At 40.5% G+C, this 18,526-nt stretch overlaps 1 protein-coding gene across 2 annotated transcripts in view; it reads left to right on the forward strand.

Annotated features, from left to right (window-relative positions):
• bcas3 (BCAS3 microtubule associated cell migration factor) overlaps positions 1–18,526 on the forward strand; it is a 344,304-nt gene that overhangs the window by 299,089 nt on the left and 26,689 nt on the right. For both annotated transcript variants that reach the window (XM_038692467.1, XM_038692465.1), the window contains one exon: positions 11,965–12,141. In XM_038692467.1, the coding sequence (XP_038548395.1) occupies positions 11,965–12,141 (177 nt within the window). The remainder of the gene's footprint in view (positions 1–11,964; positions 12,142–18,526) is intronic.

An 18,526-nucleotide genomic window follows, 5' to 3' on the forward strand; every position in this document is an offset into this window, starting at 1 on the left:
CCTTTCTTTCCCATTCTGACATTCAGTTTGGAGTTCAGGAGATTGTCTTGACCAGGACCACACCCCTAAATGCATTGAAGCAACTGCCATGTGATTGGTTGATTAGATAATTGCATAATTGGGAAATTGAACAGGTGTTCCTAATAATCCTTTAGGTGAGTGTATAGTTCAGCTCTACAGGCAGTCAGAACACACCTGCTCATTTTTCAGCAAACATCCCCTTCCAGGCGTCTGCTTAGTGTTAAATATACGGCCTCCTTATGATCAACGTCCCCTTTAGCTCATTATTAATGCACTCTGGAAACAAACAACAGGACCAGGGTGACGTCTTTTCCAGTGCAACTTTATTTTTCCTTTTCTTTTCGCCTTCACACCCTCTTTCCTTGCATCATCCATTAGTGCAGCAGAACCATCAAAAGACATCTAGAGCTAGTGACCAACCATGCCAGCATTACTGGCTTCCTGCTGATTTGATCTTCTTAACCATGGTCTTAACCATTTGGTCTCAAAAGAACCAGCACTTGGTTTACTCTATATGTGCCATTGTCAAAATACGCATGTCGATACAGCAAGTTCCTTAATCACTGTCAGCTGTTTTCTATCAGCATATTGAATTACTTACCCGCTCTGCTACTGTGTACATTTGCAGTCAGCCTAAATGAGTGACAGTCTTCTTAAATACTCCAAACTTTGTCTGAGATGTAAAAGCAGCAATGTCCCGTCCGAAAACTGACCATTTTGTCTGCACTTCCCCCCTGTAAGATTACATCTCTTAGTTGTTGCTAGGTTTTTTCTGGTCAGCCAGTTTTCCTTTATCCAGGTGAAGACCATATTCAGGTACGTTTCTGAATAGGACCCTGATACATTCTAAGAATATTGAAGTGCTAACGTTGATACTTGATGCTTGATCTGTTGGACCACACTTATTTGAAAAGACAATTTTTCATTTTCAATCATTTTAGGAACGTTATGGTCTCAGCGCTCCACACAGATCTGATGTTTTCGTCTGCCGCTATTCGTCTCTTCAGTGGAGTGGAAGCTTGTTTAAGTCACAATCTGTTCTGAAATCTGGAATTTCCATTCAGATTTCTTTATGGCATCTTGAAATTGCGCACAAAGCAGGTGGATGGAAACCCACCTTGTGTGTCTGAGTGGTGATTGAGAGTGAGACACTGATGAGTAAGAAAACTGTCTGCTTTGAGGCACCTTAGTTTAGGTGAAGTGTTTATATCCCTGGTCCTGTTTAGACTGCAGTCCTGCGCTCAAACTACTGAGGTTGTGTATGGTTTGATGGGTTGTTGTATTTGTTCGTGCAAGCCCTTTCAGGATTTGTGTCCTCTCAGGTGCCCACATCCCTGTATGAACTAACAAACCAGCATAATCAGCCCCCAAGAAAACACATGCACTGTCCATGTTTGCCTGATCTCTGTGCAAATGTAAGCATGGATGTGCTGCGTCATTAGCACTCAAGTGGCATGGAAGCATATGGCACAAGCATCACTGTATGACAATATAGCCTCATAAAAGACATTTTTTTCTATCTTAATACATAACAAATACATACACCTGGCCACTTTATTAGGTACACCTTGCTGGTACCTGATTGGAACCCCTTTTGTCTTCAGAACTTCCTTAATTCTTTGTGGGAGACTTTCAACAAGTTGTTGGAAACATTCCTCAGAGACTTTGGTCCATATTGACATGATAGCATCACATAGTTGCTGCAGACTTGTCGGCTGCACATCCATGATGTGAATCGCCCGTTCCACCACATCCCAAAGGTGCTCTATTGGATTGAGATCTGGTGACTGTGGAGGCCACTGGAGTAGGGCTGGACAATTAATTGAAAAGTAATCGAAGCTGAAATTCAGAGCCTCTAACCGACATAATTTTATCATGTCGGTTATTTCGGTTATTTATAAATATTTTCCCTACAGTGTGTGTTCATGTACTTTGCCCTTAAAAACTTCCTACTGTGTGTGTGGTCACATGACTCCAGTCCTGCTGAGCCACCTGGAGTCGGGCAGAGGTTAGCTGGCGCTAACTGGCTTCACTTTTCAGCTGTTGGAGAAACAACAGACATCCGTTTTATTAACGGACACGCTGTTACCTACACTGTACATTTACTGCCAGACTGACAACAAAGTCGCTCGCTTTTTCCGTCACTTTCTGCCGCTCGCTTGCTCTCTCTCAGTGACTCCACCACTCACTCGCTACGAACACACATTGCACTCCTTAAAAGACTGACAGCAACTGTCATGTAACTTAGTCCTTTGATGAACAAGGAGAGGAAGCTAGCAAAGCATGTGTTGCCGTGCTTGCACAGTGTGTGGGTGAAAATCAGTAGCTCTGCATTGACATTAATAATTGAGTGAAATTTTAGTAGCAGCTGTCATTATTCAGCAGCGGCGATGCGACGAATATAGGGGAACCATGTCTCCATAATGTGGATGTCAGCATTCCCTCATCAATTAACATTTAGATAATTGATTTTTAAATTCTGTGAATCAAAAAAGTTAAAATAAACCTGGCGTCAATAATTGAGCATATTTACAGTACAAACCTTGTCAGTGAACTATGAGGGCAAAACAACAACAACCAAAAACAACATTCAAAAACAAAATAATCATTCAGAAATCATAAGGTCGAGGTGAAATGTTCAATTAATTGTGATTTTAATATTAGGTGAAATCGACCAGCCCTAGGTTAGAATATAAAATATTTAGGTTTAGGTTTAGGTTTGTGTGCATGTCTATGAGAGAGTGTATATGTGTGCGAATGTGGAATAACTAGGTGCAGAGACAGACACGTAGCCTACAAGCCATAGCTTGCTGTTAAAGCGTTAAGCCTAATAGAGAGAAAAGCACTGCTGCTGTCTAATTTGACATGCCTGGAATTAGCCTAGTGGGTGGTAAGAGTGTGTGTGTGTGGGGGGGAGGGTCAGGGTAGTCCGCAGACTCCTCTGCAATTAACTGTGTACAGGTTAATGCGTCTTCATATCTGAATGCCACATGTTTTGGTGTATGTACACGCACGTGTGAGTGTGTGTGTGTGTGTGTGTGCGTGTGTGTGCGTGTGTGTGGTAGTGAGTAAAGTGCCTCAAAGCAGACCCTGGTATTGATGGGGATTACTAACACTTAGCCGACACCACTGAGACTGCAAAGGGAATAAATGATTTAGAAGCATTGGCCTTAATGTAATGAAAGAAAGGCCCTGCCTGTCAAGAACACATACAGACACACACACACACACACACATACCTACCTATGGGTGCTAATCCTGTGAGCTTACATCTCCATTAACACTAACACTGCACCACAAATCTACTCCGCCAGCTAGCTAGCACTCTCTGTGTTTCCCTGAGGATATCAGAGACACTCTCTCTCGCTCTCTGTCTCCCTGACACACACATACAGACACATACAGCCTGAAGGGATGTCAGTATGGGTTCACAGCACAGTCACAGAAGTGTGTGCGCAAGTGAAAGTCTATTAAAAGTGTGTTTTTTTAAGTTATCTATATAACATGAGTATGAATGAATGTACTCTGCATTAGCACCATGCTGGAATATACAGACAGTTTAGGATTAGACTGATGGACACTGACCTTTTAAATGCCATCTCACTCTGATATGATGGAGGTCCTCATCCACAACTTCATTAAGACAGGCTGATGAATAAAAGTTAATTCTTTCAAGATTTAATGAGTTCAGTCTCCAAAACATTACGTTCATTTACAACTAATTTACAGTATCAAATACACATAGTGCTACTCAGATTATTATCTTCATCAACATAACAAGGAAACACTTCTCTTAGCCATTTCTGCAGACTGTTCACTGTAAAACACAATGTTCAATTTATCTTATTTGTTTTCCGGCGATATCCTGGCTACTAAACCATGATTAACATGAACATCTTTTATATTTAAGGAATTAGTATGCGTCAAATGAAGAGCTTGAAAACCTTGATTAAGGTTAGGGAAACTGTGGTTTTGTTTATACATTAAATTAGGCAACACTGACACAATACACAATATGTAAACTTTTTCTGTATTAAATCAAAGCCACAGTGTTTCCCCTTTACATTCAGTGTTCAGCAGTAATTACATATTTTGCAGGAGACAGGGTTGTCATACCAGTATGCGGTTGCTAAATTCTTTACAAACCGGCTTCCTGAACACGCCATGAACCATCAGACAAATACGTATCTTGACTGCAGATAGCAACAGAAGGTATCCCGTGTAACCTCTCAATTAATTGCCACCTAATGCAATGCCACCATTATGTAGCCTCCTACATTTCCATAGAGTTGTACTGACATCTGACAAATTCTGGACACAAACTGAACAGTGTAAGCTTCACAAAGACATTTGCTGCAAAGCTGTTGTATTGGATCACATTAGACTTTAGAGGTGTGCCTAATAAACTCATAACTCAGTGTAGTTCCCACCTGAACTACCACCAGATTTACGATCTGTTTGTTAGTAACAGACTGTTCCTGTGTTCCCAGTGCCTGACTTCCCAGTAACACCACTCGAGTACACTCTCTCTCTCTCACTCACTCACACACACACACACACATACACTCACCATAACATATTATACAGCACCCATAATAAAGGAATTAGTTCGATCAGCCCCCTGGCACTAAAGCCTAATTGAATTAGCATTAACCAGGCATTAGTGTCTTAACTGCACAGGTAACCCAGAAACAGTGGCATGAGGCCTTAGAACATTATACATTTTTTTGTGTGTGTGTGTGTGTGTGTGTGTGTGGATGTTGTCAGACTTCTATCCTTGTGAGAATCGGTTAGTTTCAGTTCTTCCAGGCGATGACATGTTTGCAGCGTGGCTATCCTTTTCTTCTGTAAGGGGCTAGTTTTTCTCTAAACTGGGTGCAAAGTTAAAGATGCTATGTTTGGCATTTTCTTGAGACATTTAACAGTCTGTGCACTTTAGCACACCACAGCCAGCAGCTCAGATTTGGTGAGCAGAATGCTGGATGGCACCTTCTGAGATACAGATGGGTGACAAATTGAAAGAATATCAAGTCTTGGTAAAGATGTTGGGTAGACAAAGGAGCCTCAAGGACAGCTTCCAGGCTCAATGGGCTCATCCATCAACATTTTTGTGTCTATATCCTAAATGTCTCTTGCTTTTTTCTGAGGCTTGCTCACTCGCATGCTCCGGATTTCCCAAATTCTCTACAGGGAAATAATGATAATAATAATTCAAAACCATGTTATAAAGTGCTTTCACAAGAGCAAAGACAATAAAACGCATCAAACAAATAAGATACACGGTAAAAGGAGGAAGAAACTTAAGAAATTCAAGTTAAAATAAATATAGATAAATAAATAAAGTCAACTAAAATCAGGAAAGGCTTTCCTATAAAAGTATATTTTACAAGGGATTTAAAAGAGTTCACTGACAAAAGATTTAGCATTGCAAATCTATAACAGTGTCGCATTCACAATGGACATTTATTTTAGTATCAATATCAATGCAGCAGAACCAAAGATATCGTCTTTTTTATTACAAGCATTGTTCTTCCTTACCAAAACCTGACGCCTTCATTGCCCACAATGCAACTGCCAATAGTTCAGTTCATGCTGGTAATGTAGCCGTGAGCCGCTAGCCTCAAGCAGAGATGCAGAGCAAGCTACAGAGGTCTGGGAAGCTCACTTCTTTCTAATTCCACACCAACAGGTTGCTTTCATTGTCAAACTTGTAGTTTCAGCCCCTCAAGTGACATCACTTGAGGCAACTTACCAGATTTCACATAGCTCCCTCTAGAGACACAAAGGGTTTTATACAGCCTTTTCCACATATGCACTTTCATATGTAAAATCGGTGGAGTTCCCCTTTAACCACACAAAGTTGTAAATAGCTTGCTTCATTTGGATGAATTTATGACTAGGTTCTTACCTGTGCATGCATTCATAAGATTTCACCATTAGCCAAGTCTGCATCCCCAAGTATTAAAAAAAAAGGAACGTTACGCTGAAAATATACATTTAGCAGAGACAGCTGTGGTATTAGATGACCAGAATCTGTTAAAAAATATGTATAGATCTGGAGTAAGAGCATTTTCTTAACAACTACAGACGTGAATAAGTTGCCATGCTAATGTATGCCTATAAAATCTAAGGCTCTCGAACGTGTTGATGGAATAATGATGTTATGGTGGACATAATATGAATTTATATGAGTGTGAATAAATTTGCAGCATCCAATTTTTATTTGAACCGATTTCTACTGAACAAATAGAAGCTCAGTGAGCATCATTAAATTGAATGGCCACAGTATTACAGTTCTGATGCTAGTATGTGTGTTTGAGAGGTGATTGTCATGTGCACGTGTGATGTGTGTTCATGTCCAAATATGCCATCCTAAGCCCCTGTTGTAAAGGTACACACACAAACACACACGCCGGCGCAGTGTGATTAAATCTTTAAGGAAAGTAGCACTGGCTGGAGGGATAAGTAGGGCCAGTATGTGGGGACTAACAGCTGGGTGGAGAGTGGCTTATAATCCCGTCGGGTTTTAACATGATGGAGAGAAAAACAACAATCCTCCTCCTACTCCTGCCAACATCATATCCTGACATTTCCAGATTTACAGAGAGAATTAAAAAAGGAAAAAAAGTCAGTAAACACATTTGCATGCCAAAGAGAGATAAATGCTCCTTCACACCAATACAGCGGATAGATAACGTTGATTTCAGCAATTAATTGTAACAGTAATATTTTGCTGAGATCAAACTAAAGTAAGCATGCTTGTTACTGTTTGTATTTGTAGTAGTAGTAGTATTGTTCTACAGTGTATAAAACTAATTTATCTAGCAGCTATTACTGTTAATATTACATAATGTCTGCACAGGCTGCGCAGTGAAAGCAGCATGTTAGCAGATTGCCGCAGCTTCAGTCCTCTGCCTGTGTCGGCACAGGAGTCGTTCAGGCACAGTATTGAGTGTAGGTCATACCAAACATGTATTACGTAACATTACTTATTATGTATTAGTTATTCTTGTCGGATAGGTTCACCTTTGTTCAAGTAGGTCTTAAAACATTCCCATATGTATATTGAAAGAGTTATTGGTCGCTGTGATCATTCCTCCTCTCTATACTGGCTTTGAGGACACTCCTTCCTAATGTGCTTTCAGTGTCAGTGATGGAGGAGTCCTCATTCTGTGCAAAACTACATTCACCTTCAGCTAATATAAGGCGTCTGCAGCTGCTGTTACTTAAATCAAGTGCACCTAAGTATAAGTGTCAGTATAACATTTCAATAAAAATTTAACATTATCCTTCATGAAGGACTGTTGTATTAGACTGCAATAGTTTTACCTAGGTTAGGATTTCATTTAGGATTTTATGAAGGAGTATCTTCCCAGCCAGCATAGACAGGAGAAATTATTGTGGTGACCAATAAATAACTCCACATACAAACATACGTGAGATGAACTTGAACCTATTCTTTAGAATACCCTGTTATAACTGACAGAAATAATGTAAAAATGTGTCCTTTATTTACTCTTTTGATTCTGTCTGTTTGATGTAAGGAAAGCTTTTTGTGAGAATTAATAAAGGCAGCATATTTAACTACAATCAAAAACGGCCTTGAAACACATAACATTGGCATTTCCACACAACAATGTCTTTTTCTTCTCCAGGAAAGACATTGAAATCTTTTGACACTTTCAAACAGATTTGAAACTACTGAACATCAATAGCAGCTCTCAGCGATTGGTAGTTTCAGTCTAAAGCTATCAGCATCGGCATTCAAATACCCATATTGGTCAAAGCCTGGTCTGATAAACCTAAAGCTCTTCCTAACCTTCTGCCAAGCTCTTATCATCCAGAAAAGCCACCGCTGTCAAAACCTTTGATCTGCCTGGCTCACTGGCTATCAGCAGAATACTGTGTGTGTGTGTGTGTGTGTGTGTGTGTACACCTTGAGGCCTGGACAATCTCAGCTCCTCTGCAGGCCAGTGACAGGTGCTAATGCTGGGGTGAGAGGCTGCACGGGCCTCCCTGCTCCCTACTGTGATAACACTGGCCAACCTCCTAAAGCATACAAACACACACTCTCATACACTCAGTGGCTTAGCTTCTTGATAACTTTGCTGCACTTCAGAAGCAGCCTGTGTGTGTGTTGGATTGATTTTTCAAAGGATTCCCCTTTAGTGCCAGCAGGGCTTCCATCAAAGCCGGCCATGAGAGCCTGTTAGATGTGTCTGTCTGACTGTCTATGTGTGCTTGTGTATCAAACAATAACCCAGTGTTTTGCCTTAGAGGTGATATGATGTTATTATGTCCTGCACGGTGGTTTATTTAATGCTGGATAACTGGGACGTGTGTGTATGTGTGCCTTTGTAATGGCCTAATTGAATTTTGCAGCTGTAAATGCCCATGTGGACCAAACAGCTTAGTATTACTGAGTGAGGTGTGGCTCGTTGCTCATAAAGCTACAACCTGCTATGGATTTACTTGGTTATGTATTTTAGAATTTCTTTAAATCGTCATTTTCAAAGCTGTCCACATAAGTCTTATGGTGTGGGTAGACTTGTAGAATTTAAGCACATTATGCTCAGCCCTTCATGGCATTTGTTGCAATGACGTGATATGAATTTCAATCATTTGCTTCGTTGCGTTAAATTTAATCTAGCATTTTGCAACATTGTCAAAAAAAAAATGTATTTAATTAATTTTACGTTTTAGTCGCACTAGAAACTGACTGCTTCAACATTATTTGTCTTGTTTACTTGCCTCTACTACTCATGCTCTATGTTCCTCCATGTTTTCTGTACTTCCAGCATGCATACAGAGACAGACACAGATTGTGCACATGGAGGCTGATCTTTCCAGGAAAAGAGGATCTCTTCAGTCCTTGTCTTCACTTTTTCCTTTTATGTCATCCTGTCTGCCTTCTCACTAGGGTTTTGCTGATACCCACAAGACCACTAGAGAAACATTCCTGTGTGTGTGTGTGTGTGTGTGTGTGTGTGTCCACTTTAATGAGAGTTAGAAAGAAAGAGACAAAAAGTGTCTTCCCAAAGCAGGAACACAGCATGTGTACTCTTTGCATTTATCATTTTATCAGTTAGGTTTGAAGGCCATGCACTTGATAACTTAACGAGTAAGGCAATTAATATAATGTTTGGTAAGTTGTCATGACAGGGGTCGAAAAATTATATCATCTATTCAGATAGGGAAACAACTGACGAAATGCAAAGAACATTGTCATCTAGTGTAAACTCTGTGTGACCAGCAAAAAGCTTTCAACCACAAACATTTCTACATCTGATTTATTGAAGCATCTGCAGAAGCAGCACAGCAATGTGACACTTACAGAAAGAAACTCCGGCAGCTGCTTGTCGGGAGAGAGAGGCGTTAACGTTTTGTAACTGCTCTAAGCTGCTCTAGGCTACATGTGCAACAGTAGTTCAAAAGTCGGGATTTACTTTCTATATTTTTTTATTTCAGCCGGTGGTGTTAACAAACGTTAGGCCTAGGCTATATGCTTTGTAAAAACCACACTCCTTGCTGCTGCTGTTGAATATGATAGCCTATTAGTTAAATATCGGGGGAGACTGCTTTGTTTGGGGGTGAAGGGGGTGGTATTGAAAGCAGTGTTTCCCATAATTAGCCTATTATTTGGATAATTATCAATGCTGACCGCCACACGTTGATTTTCAAATTTTTTTACTAGGCGTATTTAAAATCATATAGCATATATTCGTGCAGCACCTCCTCGCTTGCTCCATCTTTCCCTCTCTCGTGAACACCGCTGCACAAACCTGTTCAACGTTAAAATACCCCCCCTCCCCGCTGTCATCCTGTAGGAAACACTGGAAAGTAACTTGTAATGTAACGAGTAACTAGTTACTTTAATCACCCAGTAATAAGTAAAGTAATAATATTACTTTTTTATGAAGTAATAAATAACTAGTAATATATTACAATTTCTGAATAACACTGGACAGATGTTCCCGCCATTGAACAGTTACAGTCGAAATGATATTATGAAGTTTGTGTGCGTGTTTGGCTCTATCATTTCCTGTGCATCACTGTCTGTCACATATTTCCTGGGTGATAACAAGGAGAGATATGCTGATAGGCAGAATTGAACTGATGATGGTGATAAGCAGAAATTGGAGCCGCTAGGTCATGTGTGTTTGTGCTGTTGTGTTTTAGCGGGCTGAGGCACAGGAGCATTTTAACATCACCGCTAAATCATCCCTTTCAGCCTTTATCACCTCTTAGTGCTGGCAGGCACAGTGACCAAGTCAAATGAACACACTAATAGAATAAACCAGTTGTTTTAGTGTCTGCATGCCTGCTTGCCTGCCTGACTGGCTTGTCACACACAAATACACACAAAAACAGGTTGCAGACTCTCTGGCTCCAAAGTGCAAGATCTCTCTGATTGCAGAAATTACGGCAGGCAGAAAGAAGAAAAGATTAAGGTGCAGTGTAGGTCTGTGTGGATTTGGTTTGACAGGCATGAAGACTATGTTGTGCTTTTAAGTTATTTGTGTGTGCGCGTGCGTGCGTGCGTGTTTTACTTTAAACCAGCTGATCTGCTGCACTCTAGTAGAACTGGTGTGTATCTGGTGTGTAATGAGGGGAAATCTTAAACAACAGCAAAGAGTTTTTGTTGCTTTATCTGGAGCATGTCTTACTGTAACTCCCATCATCTATCACTCATTGTGCACATTTTTGTTTGTCTGTATTTTCCGGTTTATATGTGACACATCCTCATTGTGATTAAATCACTGATATAGACAAAGTATTTTCCAAGCAACACTTTTTGTGTTGAGTTGTGTAGATTCCTTTAATCATACCAATGACCTCTTCATCAGTGACATACCACTGGCACATATCACTGCTTCTCCTGACTCAGAGAAGTAAACTGAGTCACTGAGAAGACATGTCATTTCTGTTACCACTGTACAAAAGTGGTTCTAATTAAATATTTAACTTATAGACAAAGGACATTTTATATTTATTTATTAGTCAGGGGTTAACCTGACAAAAGTCATTGTCACGCACAGTCACACAGCCCAAAATAGCACATTATAAAACAAATATTATTATATAGCTATTTGGAGTAAGCTGGTGTAGGCGTGTTGCACCATTGAAGTGCGACCTACTGGCCAGCAGTAGCATTCAGTGAACCAATAGGATATCAGGAGTAGATGTTTAATGAAATGGACAGGTGACTGGAAGTCGGATCATCACATACATAAGTACATACGTGATTATATTGTAAGAGTTAGTGTGCTCCTCATGTGATCATAGCTTTGTGAATTTTAACAGATATTTCTCCATTTCTTTCTACCTGTAACTTCAGAAAACAGGTTTTTTTGCACCTGTAAACCATCTGATCTGAGAACTTTTACAGTCTGATTTATTATTTATTTAGAAATAAAGCCTGTACCACAGCTTTGCTTTGATGGTTTCCTAAAACATGTGGTATGATGTCCTGAAGTGTTTTGTATGATATACTGTATGCACACAGGACATTGTGGACCTGTTGTTGCAGGGAGCCTTGAGTTGGATTTGATAAGCCTCTCTACATCTCTGGTGTGATTAACATACTACCAGCAGCAGCACTCTAGCAGTGTGCTTAACCTGTGGAATGTTTGCTTAAAAACAATACATACAAAATCACAGTTTTAACTCAGAGTTGCCCGATCACATCGCTCAATTCATCATCATCATCATCATCATCATCATGGAATTATTAACACTGCCTGCACCCAAGTTATCAATCATAGTCAGAAATGGAGCAGGCATCATACATTTGATTCAGTCCAAATGCCTGGATCGACCCCGACCCCTGCCCTGCAAATCAGTTCGTTATTGGACAGTTGGTTCAGCTGCTAATTTGCCAGATCCCTCAATCCATTTGGTAATCAAAAGAGTCTTAACCCTGTGTTTGTTTTTTTCATTCAGGTCCGTTTGACGGGCGGGGTGTGACTCTGCTGGAAGTATATGGTAGCTGGCCGGAGAGCTTCAGCGTGCCGCGGCACAACGTAGGCTCAGCGGATGCCAGCGACGAAGGCCTCCGGGAGAGACTGGCCGACGCCATGTCTGAGTCACCCTCCAGGGATATAGTAGGATCTGCTACAGGTCAGTAAAGAATGGGAAACACAGAAATACACTCCGCAAATAAACACAAGCATGCATTCACATGTACAAACACTTTACATGAACACATGTCCACTTGCATAAAGCTTCTATTCTTCTTTTCTTCTTCTTATTTTCTGCTTATTTTTCACCCAAGGGTTGTACTTAAAGGCACTGGTGGAAGCATTTCAAACCGATTAATAATGTTTGGTCAGTTACTGGGTGATTTCTCAAAATCTGCTTCTGCTCATGTATTTTAATTTATATTTTAATCCACACATGTTGTTGATAATTTTACAGTGTTATTAAAATAAGATTTTGACTGACTTTGACCTGTCTTCACATAAAGTTCTTTGTACAATTTCAGTCAGGTATATCCCTAAAAACTACTAGAGAGTACCTCTATTTTTGCATATTGTGTTGCTAAGGATGTTTGTGAAATTGGACTTGAAGGAATTCTTCAGAGCTTTAAAAATGTCCAAGTATGAAAAACCTTGAAGATTGAAAAAAATGTCCTGAAGATGTGAATTAACATAAATTTGTGCAACTTCAGGGCCAAACATTCTTAAGATGCTTTATACACCTGAGCATGGTGATATTACATGTAATACTGATAGATCTTGTGTGTCCTGATGCTGTCACATACCAAAAGAAAACACTCATCATTGGTGATGTGGGTCGCTGCGTTTTGTTGTAATTCTTAATAAAATCCATTACAAATGTGCAGTGCAGCTAAGTGTCTTGTTAGGTAGCCTGACTTCCTCATTCGGGCATTATCCCGCATGCAGTGCTGCCAGGTCAAGGTCCAGTGATGGATTAGCTCAGCACTGGAAGGATGTTCTGGGGGTCTGAGTGTGTGTGTGTGTGTGTGTGTGTGTGTGTGTGTGCTAGGTTTTGCCATATCTGCTCATGCCTTGCTTTACTTTGAGGCCTCCTGTCTGCATGTGTGTGTGCAGCAGACATGCCGTTGGCTCTGACAGTCCAAATGGTTAACTCGTTTAGGAAGCGGCAGTGCTCCCTCCACCCCCCCCCCCCACCCCCCCATCCTAAGTGAACAAGAGTTCCTTTGATTTAAATGTGTGTGGGGGGGAAGCTGGGGTGGGGGTGGGGGGTTGGTGTAGCTTCATCGAGGCAGCCACAGGGATGGGGTGTGGTGGGGAGGGTGTTGGGTAGGGTAGTGGAGGGTCACAAGGCCCTAATGGATTTAGCATCGACTATCACCCCGCCCCTACCGTCCCCAGCCATATCCAGCCCAGTCCCCCTTTCTCTCTGTAAAGACTTAACTTAACCTCATTTGTAGCCTCTCTCGCTCTCTTTCTTTCTCTCTCCTCATCACTCCTTTTTTACCCCCACCCCCTTCTCTGTGTGTTTCTTCATTAGATTAGATGTTGGAGACTCCCGGACACGAGTAGTCAGTCGCCTCTTGTTCTTGTCCCCCCCCCCATCGCATCGCATCTTGACCCCCACCACCCCCACCCCCTCCACCCCTTTAATGCAACACAAAATTCATTACTGATCACATTACATCAAAATACACCCGTGATACACAAACACACACACACGCACACTCTTTCCTGTGCCTTGAGCTGTGCTGAAGACATCATCCACAGAGAATGTGATGTACATCCATTCATATAGACAGAGAGGCTTCAGTCTCTGTAGGCTAATCTAATATCACAGCACTTCTGCACTGTAACATATCGGAAATGCTCCTGTGTCTGCTGGAAGGAGGAGAGTACCATGGATGGTCAGGAGTTGGGGTTTTAGGGGGAAAAAAGAAGGACATGGTCAGGTCTGTGTTTTCCATTTGGGTTACAGTGTGATGGAGGATACAGTTTGTTTGATTTAAAGAACTAAGTATTAATATTGGTTCTACAGGAAGAGCTTAAAGGATTCGTTCAATCTAATTCCTAAAAACACATACTGTATTTCCTCATTTACCTTGAGTGGTATACAGCAATGCAGACTTTATTTGCCCAGATTTAAAGATTTCCCATTTCTCTGTCAACACTTTTTATTGGAAGTACTTTCTTTAAAAAATATCAAAGGTCACTTTGAAAACTGCTGACAGTGTGTTCTACAGATTTTTGACAATAACAGGGACACTGATCATTGGAAGTTGCTGTTAACTTTTTTAAATATAAATTTTCTATGCTGTGAGCAGCAAAAATGAAGGTCCATTCACCTGCATTTTATTGGGGTGGAGGCAGAAATTTCAGATACAAATATCTCAAATCCTGGACAAAGCAATCTGTCAAGCTGTCTGCATGGCTAGATACTACTAGAGGCACAGTAAGTGAGAATTTTTTGTTGTTGTTGTTAGTCAGGTGAACTGATCCTTTGCGTTTAGTATTTCTAATGAGACATTTTGATCAAATTCCACATGAATCAAGGGTACATGAACGTCATCCCAGCTTTCAATGTCCCATGGTTGATGCGACATTTCAGTTCATTTTGACATTCGAGTCACTGTCACAAGTCTGCATTTACAGCAGACAGATGAACTTTTTGTTAAATGCAAGATGAAATCTGAATGCAACAGAGTGTTGCACAAGATCTCATATCCTTGTGCTTTGTGTACATGAGAGCCCCATCCACCTTCACTCCCCAGACCTCAAGCTATAGATGATTAAAAGAAGCACACAGGTCTGTTGAGCACCAGGCATTTCATGCATTTTTTTTATTCATTGTGGTATTCATACACCGGACATACAAATAATGTTAGGATCCAATTTCCTGGGTCTTTCTGTCGAAAAAAGGCAACAGTGGACATGTCACCTCATCCACATATGATCCACTGCCCTGTGGGTTAAAATGAGAGACATCATTTTTTGCCAGAGTTGTAGTATTCAATTAGTTACTTGCAGTTGCAGGGATTTCCATGTTTATATGTGCACTTAAAGTGTTTCCGTTGTGAACTGAGCTGGATATGGTGTGTTTAAAGGCTCTCTGAATATGTCTGGGTGGGTGGTGTGTGTGCGCGTGCGTGCGTGTGTGTGTCTTGGCGTGAGACTTAGATGGGCAGAGGCAGATGGTATCTTGCTCAGTGTCTCCATTTGCTGGGAGCTGTGGCCTCAGTGCTTAGACACTGACAACACAGTGGAGCTTCTAACATAGACCTTGAACCTGATTGCAAACACACACATGCATGCACACACACTCTCTTACCTCACCTATACACACATTGCCCTCGTCTATTTCTCTGTCATATGTTTCCATGCAACTGTTATGTGAATTCTCTGCAAACCTTTCAAACTATCATATACAATCCATTTCAACTGCGTCTATGTCATTATTTATGCAACTCCGCTGCTATTTATCACAGGGGTTTTTTTTCATCTACAAAAACTATTTGCTGTATGATAATTTACAAAAATAGATCTGGATGGAAACACAGCCAGAAACAAGATTTTTTTCCCCCCTCTCTATGTGTCTACTCACACACTCAGAGGGTCTCAGAGCTGGAATGCTCGCTGATGTAACAAATCACCATCTCTCTGACATTCTCCTCCAGCACACACACACACACACACACAAACGCACACACAGAGAGACACTCTCTCGCAGATTCACAGGGAAAACAAAGCCTCCAGTCAGGGTAATGGGGCTCTCACGCTAAGGCCGAGACCCGGCGTCGCCAGCTCGGAGGGCAGGTGACACTCACATAGAGAGATGGACGGATGGACAGAGGGAGAGGGAGAACAGACGATGAAGAGGAGGAGGAGGGGGAGAGAGAGAAAGAGGGAGAGAGTCACTGACGACTAAAACATACTGGGGCTGAAATTAGATTTGGCTCCAATGATATAATGTTGCTAACTAGATTTGGCTTATTGGTGCCTGCCCAACATAAATTCCATTGAAGCCATATGGAGAGTGGACGACTGCTCAACACGACATGGTGTATCTCAGCTGAGAGCATCTCCAACTGAGGAACAATGACACTTTTAATGTCGCGCATCATGTCATTTCACAACATGCAGTTTTTTTAAGTGGTAGGATATTTTTATTTTGTCTCCATCTTTGTTGCTGAATGCTTATTTCCATGGTGTCACTTATTACGCGTCAGAGGAGTTTACCAAGAAAAGAGATAATAGATCAAGAAATGTAAACCGTTCCATTACAAGTTGAATCACTTGTGACATGTTAAGAGAACAGCTAAACTGAGATTTGTCTCTGATATACACCCTTAGTATTTTCATGGTCATGGTTGTTGGTATGAATATTTTGTACCAGTAATAAAGTTAGTTGTTTTTTGATATACATATTACAAAAGTTCCATTGAATGTACTTACAAAAGCATAAGCTGCTCTTTATGGTTACACTGAAATTTTTGCTATGATTAAATGCAGTTCAGTTTAGAGCGGTGTTGAATGATATGGGTGTTTGTGGTGCAGTGCCAATGACTTTTGGTCAGAAACTGTTATGAGCTAATACTTACATCCAGAATCCACATTAAAATACCACAAAAGTTCCAAAGAGGTTCAGTTTAGGTTCAAAATACAGAGCAATGGATGCATTGTCTGGCAAAAAGAAAAGCCATGTGTAAAGGAAGTGTTTATTGGCAGTTCTATCTGTTTGGGTGAATGGACAGAATATTAGATCCAAGTTTCATATGCAGCCATTTTCTGAATATATTGATGCCAATATATGCTAAGTGTTTTGGCAAATCAATATCTATGGGATTCACAGTGCTTTAACACTGTGGTTCCATGAACCGGAACTAGGCCTCAGAACATTTCCTAACAGCTTTTGAGGAAACTACTTTAGTCAGCAAAGAAAGATAAATGATAATTATGTAATTTGGCTATTTAAGGCTTTTTGTGTGGTTATGACCTTGAACTAAGTGGAGTCCTGCATCACCCCCTGTCAGCTCTGTCTGAACGCGAGTTAATTGGTCCATCATCCCCACTTAGCTACTCCGTCTGCATGTTCTGTGTTCCCATTACTTTTGTAACTAGCGAAAAAATAAAACAACTGCGACATTGTTATTGAACCTTGTTGCCATTGAGTTTTTCAGATGCCATTTTTGCCATTTGCCATTTTATGCTTCGAGCACCACAAATTAATTTTAAATCATTAGAGGTAAGGCCAAATTTTCTCTCTCCTGTGTAGTGCATCACAGTTGGTCATTCAGTCAACCATTCAGTCAGTTATTTTAATATACTATGTCTGGTTAAATAATCAAACTTTAAACGTTTGCCTTTAGGTAGGTCCATTAATTCCAATGTTTTTATAAAATTTTACTATTAATGAAACTAAGCTGGTAAAAGAAACAACAAGTTGCTGAAATAAGATATATCGTTTGTTTCTGGACATAATACAAACCAGAAGTACAGTTTCAGGAGGGTTTCTTTTTGTTGCCTCTGCTGGTCCAGAACAGGGTTAGAAGTACAACATGCATCCCATCAACTTTAACTAAACAGAACTTAATCATTCTTAAAATTTAACTTGCTGCTGTTCTTTTTCTCATTCCATCTATTTATTGTTTGATTTTCAAAAGCTGTGTTTGATTAAGGACAGGATATTTGTTTATTTTGCTTCTTGCAAGGCTTTTACTGTAACTTAAATTTCAGGTAGTGTTAAAAATGTCCGGATTCCATTGTTTAGCTTTGTGAAACCTATACCTGATGTTAATATGCCTCAGAATTCTATTCCCGTCTGTCCGAGAGCTTCACCAGGATTGACCTGATAAGCCAACAATCTATGACTCACTGTATCATCACAACTCATAGAGTGAAACTGGATAATGGTTTATGCTAAATGTCCTGTATTCATGGTGCCAACAACCATTTGTTATTCATGTTGCTGCACTGAGGTGTGTGTGTGTGTGTGTGTGTGTGTGTTGGGTTTAGCTTGGTTGATTGATGAGTTAAGGTGCGGGGGACCACCCACACCCACTGGGTCCTAACCAGCTCTGTTTGTTGGATCCCAGCTCAAAGAAAGTTGGAGTGATATTAATAATAATAATAGCAATAGTCGTAAGACTGTCTGAATAGCACAGAACTCAGCTGGCTCTCTCAACGCTCGACTCAACACAAATATTTAGCAGAGCCTTATCAGCACCAAAAGGTTGAGAGCATTTCCCCTTTGCATGTGCAGACATGTGTGTATGTACAACAGTATAGATGCATGTGTTGGTTTTATTAATTCCAGCAATTTCTTATATATTTTTGTACTGAATGTGTGTGTGTGTATGTGTGTGTGTGTGTGTGTGTGTGTGTGTGCGCAATACTAACTACCCATTGCATGTGTTTATATTTGAGCTGCTAATGTACATGTATGTGTGTATATGCAATTATGTCAGTGTATGTGTGGGCCTGTATTTTATTAGCTATATTATATATGCATGCAAGATCTACTGTGTGTGTGTGTGTGTGTGTGTGTACAA

Source organism: Micropterus salmoides, unplaced genomic scaffold (assembly GCF_014851395.1).
Source record: "Micropterus salmoides isolate LMB-PRFRI ecotype aquatic unplaced genomic scaffold, ASM1485139v1 Ms_hic_scaffold_3, whole genome shotgun sequence".
Classification (NCBI taxonomy): Eukaryota; Metazoa; Chordata; class Actinopteri; order Centrarchiformes; family Centrarchidae; genus Micropterus; species Micropterus salmoides.